At 45.1% G+C, this 18,630-nt stretch overlaps 1 protein-coding gene across 26 annotated transcripts in view; it reads left to right on the top strand.

Annotated features, from left to right (window-relative positions):
* The first annotated feature begins 14,147 nt into the window (after window positions 1-14,147).
* The window catches only part of LOC139424450 (nuclear factor 1 X-type-like), a 98,048-nt gene continuing 93,565 nt past the window's right edge, over window positions 14,148-18,630 (top strand). For 15 of the 26 annotated variants that reach the window (XM_071176293.1, XM_071176280.1, XM_071176297.1 and 12 more), the window contains exons 1-2: window positions 14,722-14,959; window positions 15,759-16,290. In XM_071176293.1, coding sequence (XP_071032394.1) covers window positions 14,957-14,959; window positions 15,759-16,290 — 535 coding nt within the window. In that variant the 5' untranslated portion in view covers window positions 14,722-14,956. Of the gene's footprint in view, window positions 14,960-15,623; window positions 16,291-18,630 lie in introns of those variants that run through there. The other 11 variants (XM_071176274.1, XM_071176295.1, XM_071176292.1 and 8 more) reach the window with 11 other exon arrangements.

The following is an 18,630-nucleotide window of genomic DNA, read 5'->3' as shown; positions in this document are numbered from 1 at the left end:
AGTGTGTAGTCAGGTTTTGTACACACACACACACACACACACACACACACACACACACACACACACACACACACACACACACACATACACACACAATATCACACAAACCCCCTATCTCTCTCTTTCTCTCTCTCTCTCAGTAAGAGCAAGCCATTGGTCTTATCTCAGATTTTGTCAAACTAAAAAGCTACTTTGCTAGCTTTCCTTGGAAATCAGCCCATCTAGCCGATCTAACAACTATTTCTCCATTTGCCAGTCTATTGTCTAAGAACGGAATGTCATTCATTCCCAAAGACAGTTACCCAACTTCCCTCCCCAGTCAGCCTCTCTGTTAAACCCGACCTGGTTCTCCACCTTGTCTGACTCCTGTCTACTCCTCCAGATTAAAATGGTTGATAATAAACATATTGAGTTTCTTTACGGGATGTGATGGAATGCTGATACTAATGCATCAAAACCCCGTCTGTGTCCCAAAGGGCACCCTATTCCCTATATAGTGTACGACTTTAGACCACCCCATATGGCTCTGGTCAAAAGTAGCTCACTATACAGGGAATAGGGTACCCTTTGGGACACAGACCATATTATACTACTTAGAGGGAGCTAGTGCTACGAGCCAAGTACCTATCTGAGGAATCAGATATTATGGAAATGTGCCTCCTCTTAATCCTCCTCTATCCCCCTTTATGGGCTGCGTGTCAACTCGCACCCTATTCCCTACATAGTGCACTACTTTTGACTAGCACCTTATGATAATGAGGTGTCATTTGGGACACAGACTTCCTTTCCCCCTGAAGAATCACATATTTGAAAAGGCAGAAACTGTAATGTTGACTCACACAATACAGCATCTCTCCATTTGGAGAACGATGTAAACCCTGAATCCTATTGTACATCTGATTCTTATATACCCTGTGTGTTCGCTTTTCGGCCCTAAAGCTTGTGTGTGTGTGTGTGTGTGTGTGTGTGTGTGTGTGTGTGTGTGTGTGTGTGTGTGTGTGTGTGTGTGTGTGTGTGTGTGTGTGTGTACGTGCACACTGTAACGGGACTATTGATAACAGTAAACATTCTGGAATTCTCTCTTCTCCATCCTGAAACCATCTTCTCTTGCAGTCTGAAGCATGATTGAACAGTGCAGCAGAGGTCAAACCCACACGGCTGTTTTTGTTGGTGATGAAGTAGCAGCTATAACTCTGGCTTGACTCATTTGGCCACAGTGGTGGTGTGAGGCTTGACTCATTTGGCCACAGTGGTGGTGTGAGGCTTGGCTCATTTGGCCACAGTGGTGGTGTGAGGCTTGGCTCATTTGGCCACAGTGGTGGTGTGAGGCTTGACTCATTTGGCCACAGTGGTGGTGTGAGGCTTGGCTCATTTGGCCACAGTGGTGGTGTGAGGCTTGGCTCATTTGGCCACAGTGGTGGTGTGAGGCTTGACTCATTTGGCCACAGTGGTGGTGTGAGGCTTGGCTCATTTGGCCACAGTGGTGGTGTGAGGCTTGACTCATTTGGCCACAGTGGTGGTGTGAGGCTTGACTCATTTGGCCACAGTGGTGGTGTGAGGCTTGGCTCATTTGGCCACAGTGGTGGTGTGAGGCTTGACTCATTTGGCCACAGTGGTGGTGTGAGGCTTGACTCATTTGGCCACAGTGGTGGTGTGAGGCTTGACTCATTTGGCCACAGTGGTGGTGTGAGGCTTGACTCATTTGGCCACAGTGGTGGTGTGAGGCTTGACTCATTTGGCCACAGTGGTGGTGTGAGGCTTGACTCATTTGGCCACAGTGGTGGTGTGAGGCTTGGCTCATTTGGCCACAGTGGTGGTGTGAGGCTTGACTCATTTGGCCACAGTGGTGGTGTGAGGCTTGACTCATTTGGCCACAGTGGTGGTGTGAGGCTTGACTCATTTGGCCACAGTGGTGGTGTGAGGCTTGACTCATTTGGCCACAGTGGTGGTGTGAGGCTTGACTCATTTGGCCACAGTGGTGGTGTGAGGCTTGACTCATTTGGCCACAGTGGTGGTGTGAGGCTTGACTCATTTGGCCACAGTGGTGGTGTGAGGCTTGACTCATTTGGCCACAGTGGTGGTGTGAGGCTTGACTCATTTGGCCACAGTGGTGGTGTGAGGCTTGACTCATTTGGCCACAGTGGTGGTGTGAGGCTTGACTCATTTGGCCACAGTGGTGGTGTGAGGCTTGACTCATTTGGCCACAGTGGTGGTGTGAGGCTTGACTCATTTGGCCACAGTGGTGGTGTGAGGCTTGACTCATTTGGCCACAGTGGTGGTGTGAGGCTTGACTCATTTGGCCACAGTGGTGGTGTGAGGCTGCTGCACTGCACATTTGAAAGCTACAGTCCGGGTTTCGTTCTCAGCAAAACGGCAGTTTGTAAACGAGGGAGTAATAAAAAAAATGTATTTTGGGTTTACGATAGGATAGGGTAGGGTAGATAGGATAGGGTAGGGTAGGATATGGTAGGGTAGGATAGGGTAGGGTAGGGTAGGATAGGGTAGGATAGGGTAGGGTAGGATAGGGTAGGGTAGGGTAGGGTAGGATAGGGTAGGATAGGGTAGGGTAGGGTAGGATAGGATAGGGTAGGATAGGGTAGGGTAGGATGGGATAGGATAGGATGGGGTAGGATAGGATAGGATAAGGTAGGATAGGGTAGGGTAGTGTAGGTTAGGATAGGGTATGTTAGGGTAGGATAGGGTAGGATATGATAGGATAGGGTAGGATACGATAGGATATGATAGGGTAGGATGGGGTAGGATACGGTAGGATGGGATAGGATAGGGTAGGATAGGGTAGGATGGGATAGGATAGGGTAGGATAAGAAAGGATAGGACAGGATAAGGACAGTTGTGCTATAGGCTCACGACGCAAGTTATATTCTTCAAGAATCAATCTAGAATTGAAAGTGAACTCTAGAACATATTCCTAGATCACAGATTGTAGCTTTAAAGCCAAGTTCATTTTTTTTTCACCCTGAATCAGCTCTGCGTCTCCTGACTGACAGCCAAGAAGTTGAGAAGCATCTGACGTGGCAGCTACAGCTTGTGTATGTGTGTCTATGTGTGTGCGCGTGTACGTGCAACAGCTACTCTCAGAATAGGAGAACAGTCCAGCTCTCTCTCTTCTGTTCTGACTCACAGTGTAACCAGCGGTACCACCACCACATCTGTAGCTGTGTTACTACGGTTTGGAAGGGAAAGTGTTTGGAATAAGTGCCCATTTTAGGTGTTTTCTGCCATGAATTTAGCTATTGAATGGGCTGGGCCCGCGGGCCGTAGATGCCCACCCCTGACGTAGGAAGTAGAAAAAAGTGTTTGGAATAAGTACTGTTTTGATCTACTAGTACTGAATTAAATTGAACAGGTTCTAAATCGTCCGTCAGGCTCGGGCACTGTTGGAGAGATGTGATTTCCTCCCCGGAGTCTCCTCTCAGACCCTGGCTGAATCCCAAATGTTAGCCTATTCCCTATATAGTGCGCTACTTTTGATGAGAGACCTATAGACCCTGGTCAAAACTGTGTTTGCATTTATCTGTCTGTCAGCTGTGGTTGTAACAGAGGATGTTATAAAAGAAGATGGTGTAACAGAGGATATATATTTTTTTATTTTACCTTTATTTAACTAGGCAAGTCAGTTAAGAACAAATTCTTATTTTCAATGACGGCTTAGGAACAGTGGGTTAACTGCCTGTTCAGGGGCAGAATGACAGATTTGAACTTGCAACCTTGCGGTTACTAGCCCAACGCTCTAACCACTAGGCTACCCTGCCGCCCCAGAGGATGTTGTAACAGAGGATGCTGTAACCGAGGATGCTGTAACAGAGGATGCTGTAACCGAGGATGCTGTAACCGAGGATGCTGTAACAGAGGATGCTGTAACAGAGGATGCTGTAACAGAGGATGTTGTAACAGAGGATGCTGTAACCGAGGATGCTGTAACAGAAGATGCTGTAACCGAGCCACAGAACTTTAGTGGAGTTCTATTTACTATGATTAGGGCCAGTTTTCCTTCAAAACAAACATGACCTTACTAGGAACATCTCTGGTCCCTAACTAAGATTTGTTTGAGTTCAATTTAATTAATCAAGATTGACAAGTGTAACAGTTGGTGGAGGACTAGGGTTTCGATAGGAGGAGAACAGGACAGTTAATCCTAGAGTAGGTGGTGGAGGACAATGCGGCCATCCCTCACAATGAAAAGGGTAATTAAATGTATTCTACGGTGATGACAGACCCATAGCATTACTATCCTATTACATCAACTGACACACTACATTTCAATGGGAGTTATTTACAAAAAACAGTTTGTCGTGGCTGGTGATGACCGACTGGTGAAGACAGACTGGTAAAGTAGTATCCTCTTATGAACAGTACAATGCATCATCAACGTGTGTGCGTACGCGCGTGGTGAACTAGGGAGGCTAAAAGGTAGTCTCGCAGCACTTGTCTGTTTGGCACTAGTGTAATAAATGACTGTACTAGTTTGGAGTCTGGTTGAGTCAAGCTGTGTGGGGTGGTCCATGTGAGAGAGAAAAGAGGGAAAGAGAGAGAAGGGGAACAGAGGGGAGAAAGAGAGACCGAGATGACAAGAGAGTGTAAGGGTTACAGAGAGAGGGAAATAAAGATAGCTGTCGAGAGAGAGAGAGAGAGAGAGAGAGAGAGAGAGAGAGAGAGAGAGAGAGAGAGAGAGAAAGAGAAAGAGAGACTGCAGACCAGAGTGACAGAGCGAGGAAAGGGTGGTGGAATTAGGGAAGAGTGCTGGTGTTGGGGTTGGTGGGGTACAGAATGAATGTGTGAGTTGGGCTGGTGGGATGGTTGTGAGACATTTGCATAAAGGGTGAGGGCATCGTGCCCGGCGGTGGGGAAGGGTTGGCACCTCGCCTCACCAACTGGCAGAGGGAGGACTGAGGAGGAATAAAAGAGAGAGAATTACAGAAACCGAGAAAGGGAGAGGGAGTAAGAGAGAGTGAAGGGGAGAGAGAGTGATAGATAGGGAATGATAGATAGGGAGAGGGAGTGATAGAGAGGGTGATAGATAGATAGGGAGAGAGTGATAGATAGATAGATAGATAGATAGATAGATAGATAGATAGATAGATAGATAGATAGATAGATAGATAGATAGATAGATAGATAGATAGATAGATAGATAGATAGAAATGAAGAGAGAGTGATAGATAGAAAGGAAGAGAGAGCGTGATGGAGAGAAAGGGAGAGAGAGAGTGATAGAGAGAAAGGGAGAGAGTGTGATTGATAGAGAGAGAGTGATAGAGAGAAAGGGAGAGAGAGAGTGTGATTGATAGAGAGAGAGAGAGTGATAGAGGGAAAGGGAGAGAGAGGAGGGAACTCACTCAATAGAGTGAGTTCCCACTCAATCTCTTGTTTCAGGGAGAGCTGTTGACAGAGCAGGAGAGGGGGGAGGAGGGGAGGCGAGAGGAGAGGAGGGGAGGAAAGGGGAGAGGGGAGGCGAGCGGAGAGGAGAGCAGGGGAGAGGAGAGGAGGGAAGGGGACGAGAGAGGAGGGAAGGGGATATATGGTTTGATTATCTGCTTCATTCCTGCTGTACTCCACCAACACTCATCCAAGGTTTATATTAAGTCCCTGCAGCTGTACTGTGGTCAAGCTGTTATTGGAATATGATATATACTGTAAATTAACTTAAGTGTGTGTGTATGTGTGTGTCATGTGTGTCAGACAGTGTCCATGACACAAATACACACTCAGGTTCAGAGTGTGAGACAGTCCCCCCCTCTCGTTTAGCTGGAAAACAGTCTGTCTGTCCCCCCTACACACATGCACACACACACACACACACACACACACACACACACACACACACACACACACACACACACACACACACACACACACACACACACACACACACACACACACACACACTGCCCTCCCCTCTGAGTGTCAAGCACTGCCCACTTGACCTTTTCAGGAATGGCCGCCCTTGTGGACTGCTGGGGGGAATGCTGTGCATTCACTTTTAATGGAGCCGACCAGCTGGGGGGCAGACAGAGAATACCTAGTGCCGCCCCGGGGGCAAGTAGTACTATTATAATGGACAGGGGACTTAGTGACATATCTGATCCGCTTAGCTGCTTCTCCCTGCTCTGCACTGAAATATACACTCCTAATAATGTCATGTAGCACTGAATGCACAAATTAATAAAAAGTGAATGAATCAATGAGTTATGAATTCGTTATTTCGCATTCCAATAGACACAATGAATCCTCTCAGTAATGTTAGGCTGCTGTATCAATTGTCAATATTGTGATATTGTAGTCCTCTTATTACCAGGCAGGAAATTGTTAGAATATGACTGGGCCATTGTCTGGACGAGGCCTCCTGCCATGTATTCTGGGATTTGTAGTCTATAGCTGGAAGAGGCTCCGATCCGGGCAGGGCCCTGTGCGTCTGGATCCATTTATAGCACAAATACACTCAGGGCCTCACACACACACACACACACACACACACACACACACACACACACACACACACACACATACACTCACTCCCTCGCCACGGAAATGGTTCCAGACTTTCACACATAGTAATGAGTCCGTGTGTAAACAGGGATAATTACAAACGATGCACAGACACACATTAATCATCATTCTAACTGCCTCACTAACGAGAAAAGAAAGAAATAAAGAAAAGGAAATGAAAGGAAGGAAGGAAGGAAGGAAGGAAGGAAGGAAGGAAGGAAGGAAGGAAAGAAGGAAGGAAGGAAGGAAGGAAGGAAGGAAGGAAGGAAGGAAGGAAGGAAGGAAGGAAGGAAGGAAGGAAGGAAGGAAGGAAGGAAGGAAGGAAGGACAGACAGAGTTTCTTCTCATTTTCTCAGGGAGTTATGTTAACTTCAGGCTGGGGCAGACTAGGCTGGGGCAGACTAAAAGTGGTTGCAGTTACACTGATTCAAGTGCATGGCACCAAATTGGTACTATACTGGATTTTGGCAGTGAATGCAGGTTGAGAGGATAAGGGGATGTATAGAGAGAGAGAGCGAGAGAGACCCTTGTGTTTTATTTTGCAGTGGAGTGTGAGGAAGTGTGTGTTTGTGAGGGAGAGAGCGAGCGAGAGAGAACGTGTGTTTGTGAGGAAGAAGAGACACTATTGTAACCTGTATTTTTAAACCCTATGGTTTATACACAGTTGCAAACGCTAGTCTGCTGCAACTGCAGTGCGGCTCTGCTGTCCTGCGCACCTTGCTTTTCCTCCTTTCCCCGTGGGAAGAAAACATGGAAACTTGGCTGTAGCTATAAGAACACATTTTTCCCCTTTTTCTTTTAATACAGAGCAGCCTAAATGGCAGAATGCTCCATACTAATGCAGATATTCCTGCCCTGTTCAAAGTTTAGGAGGGAAGTTAAGAAGTTTGCATTGGATCTTCTAGGCAAAGCACAGGCCCTTTTAACAACTTCATGACTCATAGTAATTCCGCAATCTATTCTAGAACACCGAAACTTGAATACAGAACACCCTAGAAAGTAAGCAGCAACACACACACACACACACACACACACACACACACACACACACACACACACACACACACACACACACACACACACACACGAGCATTTGACGTGGAAAATATCCCTCTGTGCCGTGGTCCAAATCCCTCGCACTCTTTCCCTTACATCATCGCAGTACCTGTCAATATGTGATTTTACTGAGCAGATGTCGAACGTTGTCCTCCCAATTTCAACTGTGACACGTCCGTCCTCGCGCTCTCCAGTGACTTTGTGTTTTATGGGAGAGCAAGAGAATACGTGCAGTTCTCCGGTACTCGGTGTCACTCACCAGTCATTGCTTCACCATCTTGAATGAACCTTATACTAAAATAGAATGAAGTAGTCATACGTTTTTGAACTAATTCGATTTCCTTCCACAACTTGACCTTAGCCATATTTTTTTTTTTTACATCATAACCCTATTTATAAGTAGGCCTAATACGGAAATAATAATCTAGTCCATCGACACGATAGTTGAATTGTGTTATTTGTATTGCATCCCTAAAATGCATTTCTAGAACTTTTACTATGAAAAATAAGAAACATGACTATAGAAGCAGTGATATGTGAATAGCAATGGATTGATGTGTTTTTATACCTGATAATATGTTCTGCATGATATGACTATGTTTGAGCAAGGCATTTGAGTAAAGAAACATCATTTTATTATTCCCAAATATTATAATTAGCTTATACAAATATGCGGGTGGTTAATTCGTTTTTTCTACTGTAAATTTTGTATTTTAGAAGAAAATATAATTTTTCCCTATACTCAACTGCTAAACTTAATGTTATTTACAGGAAAAACACGTTTAGGTTACCAAACTGTCTCAACAATACATTTAAATTCAACTTAATTGCTCTCTCTTTTAAAAAAAAAACTATTTTAGAAAATGAATGAATGAGCTTTTATATTGCATTTCATTGTTTATAACTGAATTTACCAAAATTGGCCAACAGTAGAAATAGAGGATTGCTCTATTGTCCTGTAAAGCAGAAGCATGTTTCTGAGTAAATGTACCTTCGTAGTGATTCAGGCTATAAGGTGAAGTGCACGAAAATGAAACATCATTTAATCAACTTGATCATTTGATTTCGGATCTACAAGTCTTTTTTAGCTGACGTTCCACTCATGCCTTTGGTAAATGACCAAGGAGTGGAACGGAATTGCTCAACAGAGATGGCAACCAGGTTCAAATGAAATGGCAAAGCATGCACAAGAAATGATGACGTTTGTTTATTAGTTGCACGAATCAGTTGTTAAATCTCAATATGTAGCAGAATTTGTCAAAATGTAATGTATTTATTTAGTCATTTCAAGCAGTAAAGAAACATTGAATATATATTTGGGGTGTATTCATGGTTCATTTATCTATGTAGGATTATTTTGATGTTATTACATGATGCGTCTCTACTCGTTTAAGGCCATACTAGAACAAAACAGAAGATTCTAGTAACTTACAAATAGGCTCCATCCGTAGGCCCACATAACCTACAGATAATGTATGAAAGTAGACAATTTCTTTATTCATCTTATTCCGAAAAATTATTTGTAGTCAATCTTTATCATTTGGATTATTATATGGGGTTGATAGTTAAAATTGTTAGAAACCATTAGGTCCATCCATGTAGGTCTGCAGATGGGCCTATTCAGAGTAAAAACCTGGAAGCAAAATTATATGTAGTGTAACATTGGCTCTATAGATAACACACACTGGGTATATTTGTGTTTATGAATAGTAAAATGTTCAATTTTCGTGTGAGAAAAAGCTGACCAATTTGGCTGCAAGTATTGCTGCTTTTGGTTGAGCCTCGCGCCTAACGCGGAGTTTCCTGCCACTTGGATCTGTTTTTACTGAGATGAAGTGCGAGGAGGTTTGTTCCTATTATAACAGTCTATATGATGTGAGTCAAATATAACAAGAGAGGAGGTTTGTTCCTATTTTAACAGTCTATATGATGTGAGTCAAATATAACAAGAGAGGAGGTTTGTTCCTATTATAACAGTCTATATGATGTGAGTCAAATATAACAAGAGAGGTTTGTTCCTATTTTAACAGTCTATATGATGTGAGTCAAATATAACAAGAGAGGAGGTTTGTTCCTATTTTAACAGTCTATATAATGTGAGTCAAATATAACAAGAGAGGAGGTTTGTTCCTATTTTAACAGTCTATATGATGTAAGTCAAATATAACAAGAGAGAAGAGAAGTTCAGAGATGCCGCGGTCGTCTAAAGTGGTTCTACAGAAACACAGAAAGCGGCTATAGCAGAACATGTTTTCTGGAAGAGATTACAATTTACTGGTCCCCACAGCAAGCAGTTATTTTCCCCCTCGGCCACGCTTTTATTTTTATTTTCTGCCGGTTGTAAATCTTGGCAATGCAAATATAGCCTACATTTGTGCTGAGTGCTGTTTTCATCCAACGTTAGGCTACCTGCTCAGTCCTTGGCTATTGAAAGAAAGAGACTCGTTTTGGCAGGCTTCGCCAGTAGGCTACGTGTTCCTTTCAAGATAAAGAGATAGGCTATTTGAATGTTTAGGTAGAATGTTTAGGCACACTGTCTACATTTAAAGGTTTATTTCTAGTACTTGCCTTTATAGCTTTAATTTAACGGGGACTTGTTTATGCATTTTTCTGGACTGCTAGTGCTACTTTTCGGCTTAATTTAATGCCTAATTGGTTCAGGCCTACAGAGGAAAGCTTTCTATTCAATATCACTTCTATGTCACTTCGAGATTAGATATGAAGTAGAAAAACGTTTTGTAGACCTTCAATTAATTTATAATTCAATAGTATCAAACGTAGAGAGAAGGCTTTGAATTCCCTCATATGGAATGTTAGGCCTTTCCTATTTCTCATGTGTGAGTGCCATCCACTCAGTTTGTGCAGAGGCCTTCTGATATCCTCAATAGGCCTTCCGTCCTATAAAATGTTGGCCTATAGGCTATATAAACGTGTTTTGCTGGTAGGCCAATATGACATGGTTGTTGCGGATTCTTTATAAGCAATTCGAAATAAAAATGCAACAATGGTACTGTGTGTGTTACACACCATAATGCCTCGGGAAACGTTCTCGTTCTTTTCCCTTTGTCTGCCTTTTTGGCAGTTGTTTCACTCTTTATACAACTCCAAGGATTTCCCGCGGTTTGTGTGTAAACTCGATGGCTTTGTCCATTCATATATATATATATACACTCATTGGTAAAACTATAGGCAGCTTTCCCAGTTCCAAACACTCGTTTTTTCCCCATCTCTCCCTCTTCACTTGCTCTCTTTTTCGTTTGTGAGAAACGAAAGCGCAGGAGATCCTCTGTGCAGCCTCGCGAACAAAGGTCACCGTTTAGAGAGAGAGAGTGGAACGCGGAGATAAGATGAGCTCTCTCTCTCTCTCTCTCTCTCTCTCTCTCTCTCTCTCTCTCTCTCTCTCTCTCTCTCTCAAAACAACCCACAACACGATTGCAGAACAGGAGATACCAGTAGATATACCGTTGGCCCGCGGCAAGAGGCCCATGGCAGGCGGCCGTTGGCGACAGACACACACTCACCGACCGCCTGCGGAGCGAGCGCATGTAATGGCCAAATGCATCCAACATATCCACTATAACTAGGCATGTCTCTCCTATTTAAAAGCAAGAAATACGTTTTGAAAATTGATATTAACTGCCACATAATAAATGGTAGGGTGCCACAGACTGGTGTCCTGGCCAAAATAACAAAAGTTATGCATTTGGCTAATTATATTAAACACGTGTAGGTCATGTTTATTCCTATCTACAGTGGTCCGGCGCTATATAATAGGCATCATTTAAGATTAATCTGGGAACGAAAGCTTCAGCTGTTAAACGCGTGGCTTTATTGAGGTATTTTGGATTTTATCAAATAAATCTCAGACACAAAATAGTCCAATCAAATCAGTGTTGGCGTCATGTCGATTGATTCACATAAATATATATATATATATATATATATGAAAAATGTGAGCTTGCTTGAACCCTCTTTACTTTGGCTCATCAGATTTATGGAAATGTTATTGCCAGTCTGTGATAGAATATTTTGCATGAATAGTGTAAAAATAGAATCTCGTGCTATCTTATATTATGCAGAACCATAGAGAGCTTTCATTCATTTACTTGACGATATTTTCTGTTTGTTTTTGTTCCAGTCTGGTTGTGGTTGCAGCATTATATGATACTTGTGACAATATGGGTGATATTTATGACAATATGGGTGATATTTATGACAATATCGATACTTGAGGCAATAGTAGCCTATGGGTTGTAAAGTAGCCATCTCTCCCCATCACTTTGTATTATACAATATGCTTAACGCTCACTTAAGAGATGGTATGGATCCCCTCTCTTGTTCCTTATTCTCTCTCTCCAACTCTCTATCTCTCTCTCTCTCTCTCTCTCTCTCTCTCTCTCTCCTCTCATCTTGTTATTTCTCCCAAATTCCCCTCTCTGTAACTTCTCTTCCCCACATTTTGTGCCCACAGAGTTACTGTGTTGTCTCTCCTTCCCACATTCGGTGCCCGCCTATGTATTAGCATGTTCGTCAACCAGTGCCCGTCCAGCCCAGCCTGTCCAGATTGGGTCTTTGCTCAGTACCACCATCCAGCACAATGCAGCCAGACACCCGGCTAGCCAGGCCGTGGCTTCGCTGTCAGGCAGAGGCAGAGAGAGCAAGCTGGGCTAGATGGCCGTGTAGATCTGATGGCCCTGGGCTGGAACCAGAGGATTCTTGGTCTTTGTAGGGATGTTCAGAGAGTGGCCATTGGGCCAGAATCAAATAGTTCTACTTCCATGCCAGAGGACCTACATGATGCTCCCATTTTGCCCATTTTTGACACAATCTCTGTCATTTCCTCCTGGCCCGAATTTACTTATTTTTTTCACATCACTTAGATTTGTGATTTTGTGTGTGTGTGTGAGCAATTATACCATCATGGGATGGCTGTGAGAATGTTATATTTAGCATAATTATCCTCTTTGTTTTCCCCTCAGAAATGCTGTATATACAATATATATATATATATATATATATATATATATATATATATATATATATATATATATATATATATATATGAATTATATCCCTTGTGGAACCTAAATGTCCTATTTCCTGAACACTTGTCCCATAGTGGATACACTCCTTCCTTCCTCACTAGGGTCAGACAGCCAATGAGAGCAAGTAAAGTGGTAGCCAGGGTGATGCAGTCAGTCGCCAACTCCCTGCTGTTCAACCTGCCTGATGTTTCATATGTCCTGTACGTCACTGGAGGGAAATGCATTACGTCCAACGTTACATGTTGGAGTATGAAAATAAAGCAATAGAAATGTCATGTTTTTATATATTACAAAGAAAGGGGCGATGTGTATTTTCGGAGGCACAGACAGCCGATACACCTTTGTGACTTGCAGTGAACAGATCCTTTGTAAGGTCTCCCATATCTGCATGCCCTGCATTCGTAAACAGCGTATAGGCTGCATTTACATGTACAGAGACACGGTCCAGTCCGTAGCGGACCGGTTCGGTTCCCAAGTTTCCATTGTCCACTGACTGAACCCCTCTCATTGGAATGCTCTCTACATTTGTAACAGAAACCTTTAATGTGTGTTGAACACACTGTTGTCAAGCACGCGACTGCTAAAAAGGGCCATTTTGGAATTGGAATGAATGTGAGCGAACGAATAGAAAAAGGTCCAGTTTGGAACAAATGCGAGAGAGTGATTTAAAACAGAGTGAGTGTTTTTGGATAGAAGATGGATGGATGGATTTTTTTGGGGGGGGGGAAGGGGGGAACGGAATGGTTGTTCTTCTCCTCTTTTCCCCCTCTCGCTCTCTTTGTTTGTGTGGTAAATCCAGGAGCAGCTGCTTGGTTTGAGGGTCTAGTGGGATTTTGGGGCTGCTCTTTCTCATGGCATCCTGTGCCAAGGTGGTGAAACACGAGCAGAGAGCGGAGGAGAGAGAGAAAGAGGGGGAGAGAGGGGAGGGAAGGATTGGCTCTGGGCGGGTGCACTGGGAGAGGGTGTCTGCGTCCCAAATGGCACCCTATTCCCTGTTTACTGCACTACTTTTGCTCGGGGACCATAGGGCTCTGGTCAAAAGTAGTGCACTATATAGGGAATAGAGGGTGCCATTTGGGAGACAACCAGAGAGATCGTGCTGGTTTGATGAGATGGTGGTGACCATGCTGGTGATGGAAGACAAGGATGGGTGAGGAAGGGGGGCGGGTAGGTGGAGTAGAGGCGGGCGAGTGCTGTCTGGATTGGTGCATGTAAAATGAATATCCACTGGACTTTGCCTTTCCACTAGATTGGACTTGTCTATTTGGCTAATGACATGCCTTCTGTCTGCTCCACACACAATCCCCCTCTCCCTCCCTTCCTCCCTCCCGCTCGCTCCCTCTCTCTCTCTCTCTCTCTCTTGCGCGCTCCCTTGCTCTTTATCTCTCTCCACTCTCTCCACTACCAGCCACCAACCCTACCTCCCCCTCCTCCCTCCCTCCTCTTTGCCATATCTCTGTCTTCCCTCCCTTTCAGTCGCTCGGAGCGTGCGTATTGGCTGAGGCTGAGCAGCTCTCTGTGCCAAGTAGGTGGGCCTTGTGCGCGTTGGCACAGACTCAGTCAATGGTTAGAGAAGGAAAGTGGAGAGGAACAGAGAGAAAGAGAGAGACAGTTGGAGAGAAAGAGGGGGGAAAAGACAGAAGACTGCAGCCCGGGTTTGCCAGCGGTCGTACACTCTTCCAACATTGATTCGAGTCCTCTTGTTTTTTTTCTCTTCTTCTCCTCCGTCCTGCTCCCCCGCCCCCCTCTCTTCTTCCGACTCTCAGTGTCTCTCTCTATCCGTGAGTCGTAGTTAGCCTACAGATCTGACCCAGTACCACCATACTGCTGCTTTGCCAAAGCATTTTTTGTTTTGTTTTTGGCCCCCAAAATGTTTTTCCTTTTTTGAAAGCGAACAAAGAAGCGGTTTCATTTAACATTTTTAAACTCATCTCATCGCTTTATTTAAATTGTATTATGTTTTATTACACGCATACAACCGTTGTTGTTGTTTTGTAATTCACTTTTTAACTTTCCCTCCACTCTCTCTCTCCGGTGTTGTTGAGCACCACCTGGTTTAGCAGCTCTTCTGCCACAGTACCTCCTGTGTTTCTGTGCTGGTACTACACCATCCTCACCCCCTCCTTCGCCTCTCCTTCATTCTTGACTTTGTTTTTCTTCTTCTTGCATGTATTGGACAATTTCTGCAGCTTTCCTCCGTTTTTTTCCTCCCTCCCGCCTTTCTTCTTCATTTGCCTTGTAATTTGTAACATACTGTAGTTGCGGAAGTTGTTGTGTATTGACTCAGTAAACCGGTATCGAACTGGTATACTGTTTTGTCTGGCGCAGTGAATTTATCATGAGACAGCGAAATGGTAACTACCAAGGTTTTATTTGTCTATTTTTCCCCTTCTGTCTTGTGATGACTGTTTTGTTGTTGATAGAGTTTGAGTATTGGCGTGAATTCAGAGTTTTTGGCAGAGATATGCATGATTTTTATTGAGGATGTGATGTTTTGTTCAGAACTAGAGTTATTATTATGTGAGTTATCGTGTTAGCAGACTAAGCAGGTATGAGGGTATTTCTGAAGAGACTATTTCTCGTGTTCTTGTGTTGGTTTTCTATCCTGTCCTTTGGATTTTAACTGGATGCAAAGTTGAATTTCCTGCTCTGTTTGAATAGCGCTTTTATTTGAGTTATTTTTTTGAAGCCATTTATTGGTGTATTATAAGGATTGTAGCTCTACACAGTGACATGCCTGCTATGTGCGCGTTAATGGCATGAACATCAGCACATCAAAATATTGTCAACAGTGTTTTATTATTAGATATTACTAGTCGATAACATTAGATAGTTTGCCTCTATCAGTATACTGTTTGTTTGTTTTAATGTTTGTGTGTGTAGCCTGTGTGCGTCTGGTTCCTCTCTTTCTCTCTCCCTCTCCCCCTCTCTCTCTCTCTCTCTCTCTCTCTCCCCCAGCACCTCTCTCTCGTTCATTCTCTCCCTCCGCTCCCACAGAGCGGGAGCTGCTGCTCCTCAATGCTGCGCGCCGGTGCTAACTGCCTCTCCTCTCTCTTCCCCTCTCCCCCGCTCCCCCTCTCCCCCGCCTTCTCCTCCCCCCCTCATTTCTCCCCCTCCTCCTCCCCCTGTTTCCACCCCCCCCACCACCACCAGGATGAATTCCACCCGTTCATCGAGGCCCTGCTGCCCCACGTCCGAGCCTTCTCCTACACATGGTTCAACCTGCAGGCCCGCAAGCGCAAGTACTTCAAGAAGCACGAGAAGAAGATGTCCAAGGAGGAAGAGCGCGCAGTCAAAGATGAACTGCTGGGAGAAAAATCCGAGATCAAACAGAAATGGGCGTCGAGGCTCCTTGCCAAGCTCCGCAAGGACATCCGGCCAGAGTTCCGGGAGGACTTTGTCCTCACCATCACCGGGAAGAAAGCCCCCTGCTGCGTCCTCTCCAACCCCGACCAGAAGGGTAAGATCAGGAGGATCGACTGTCTGCGCCAGGCTGACAAGGTGTGGAGGCTGGACCTGGTGATGGTCATCCTGTTCAAGGGCAGCCCCCTGGAGAGTACGGACGGAGAGCGTCTGGCCAAGTCGCCCCAGTGCTCCAACCACGGCCTGTGTGTCCAGCCGCATCACATCGGGGTCTCCGTCAAAGAGCTGGATCTCTACCTGGCCTACTTCGTCCAGGCACCAGGTCAGTCATCTGTGTTTGTTAGTGGATACACGCACCCTCCTCTTTCTCTCTCTCTCTCTCTCTCTCTCTCTCTCTCTCTCTCTCTCTCTCTCTCTCTCTCTCTCTCTCTCTCTCTCTCTCTCTCTCTCTCTCTCTCTCTCTCTCTCTCTCTCTCTCTCTCTCTCTCTCTCTCTCTCTCATACATACAGTCTGACAGATAAACACAAAGCTGTAATTTTTTTGTTTATTTAAACCAGTTTATTTTTCTTTCTTTGCAAATGTATTTGTGTTGTACAAACAGAAGGGATTTAACAGAGATTATAGACAAATAACGAAATATAAAGCCCAACATTTTACATGATCATTTACTTTCACCGGAATGCAATTTAATAGTCCAATGGCAGTGTGAAAGAGTATGATGTGAGTGTGTTGTGATTTAGTGTGTGTGAAAGAGTATGATGTGAGTGTGATTTAGTGTGTGTGAAAGAGTATGATGTGAGTGTGTTGTGATTTAGTGTGTGTGAAAGAGCGATTTAGTCAGCGTCCACTGAAGAGGGAGGATGTGTTTCTGTGTGTGAGAGGGTGAGCTATTTTGCTAGTGTGTATATGAGAATGTATTTTGCATTGATGAGACAGGGATTGTGTGCATGTGAGTGAAAGGGTGTGTTTACGAGAGGGTGTGTGTGTGTGTGTGTGTGTGTGTATATTTGGGAAGGCCCGTTGGTTGCTGCTGGGATTCTCTGGGGTTGGCCTGGGACCAGGATGTTGTGAGCGGTGTGTGTCTGTCCTCTCAGGCCGCAAGCTGCCTCTTTTTCTCCGTCTGCCTGATGAGCGCCAGCACCGCACCGAGCCTGGCTGCCAAACACCGTCTCAGCCGCCACCGCCACCGCCGTATAGAAACACACACACACAGCCACCGCCGTATAGAAACACACACACACAGCCACCGCCCTATAGAAACACACACACACACACAGCCACTGCCGTATAGACACACACACACACAGCCACCGCCGTATAGAAACACACACACACAGCCACCGCCGTATAGAAACACACACACACACACAGCCACCGCCGTATAGAAACACACACACACACACACACACACAGCCACTGCCGTATAGAAACACACACACACAGCCACCGCCGTATAGAAACACACACACACAGCCACCGCCGTATAGAAACACACACACACACACACACACAGCCACCGCCGTATAGACACACACACACACACACACACACACACACAGCCACCGCCGTATAGAAACACACACAGTCACCGCCGTATAGAAACACACACACACAGCCACCGCCGTATAGAAACACACACACACAGCCACCGCCGTATAGAAACACACACACACAGCCACCGCCGTATAGAAACACACACACACAGCCACCGCCGTATAGAAACACACACACACACACAGCCACCGCCGTATAGAAACACACACACACACACACACACACAGCCACCGCCGTATAGAAACACACACACACACACACACACACACACACACACACACACACACACACACACACACACACACACACACACACACACAGCCACCGCCGTATAGAAACACACTGTACCTACGGTACCTACGGCGGTGGCTGTGTGTGTGTTTCTATACGGCGGTGGCTGTGTGTGTGTTTCTATACGGCGGTGGCTGTGTGTGTGTGTCAACGCCGCACACACAGAGAGCCAAACATAGTCTAGGCTGCACACACACAAAGCCTAACACCGTTTCAGTCACCATTGCACACACACACACTCGTACATACAGCCAAACATAGTATCAGTCGCTGTCGCACACACACACACACACACACACACACACACACACACACACACACACACACACACACACACACACACACACACACACACACACACACACACACAGAGACACGGCCAAAGACCGACTGAGATAGCTTTGAATACAGCCAAACATTGTTGCATCTCAGCCACCATCGTGCATGAACACAGAAACATCGCCTTAGTCGTCCAGCCACACACACGCACACGCACACACACACACACACACACACACACACACACACACACACACACACACACACACACACACACACCGCCAAAACACTGGCTCTATCATAGCTTCCTCACACACGGCCAAACACTGTCGCAGCCGCCACACACACACACAGCCAAAAACTCCACTTCACACTACCCCCTGCCATTCATTGATTGCACACACACTAGTAGCTAATTAACATTGCACATGGACACACACTTTGACAAAAATACACACACACACACAACTCAATGCTGCCCGCAATCCACATACATGGACACAGATACACACACACACGTAGCCAAACTCTTTCTCC

This window comes from Oncorhynchus clarkii, chromosome 13 (genome assembly GCF_045791955.1).
Source record: "Oncorhynchus clarkii lewisi isolate Uvic-CL-2024 chromosome 13, UVic_Ocla_1.0, whole genome shotgun sequence".
In the NCBI taxonomy this organism is placed as follows: Eukaryota; Metazoa; Chordata; class Actinopteri; order Salmoniformes; family Salmonidae; genus Oncorhynchus; species Oncorhynchus clarkii.
Note: the sequence above shows the minus strand (reverse complement) of the source record. Positions and strands in the feature narration are given on the sequence as shown.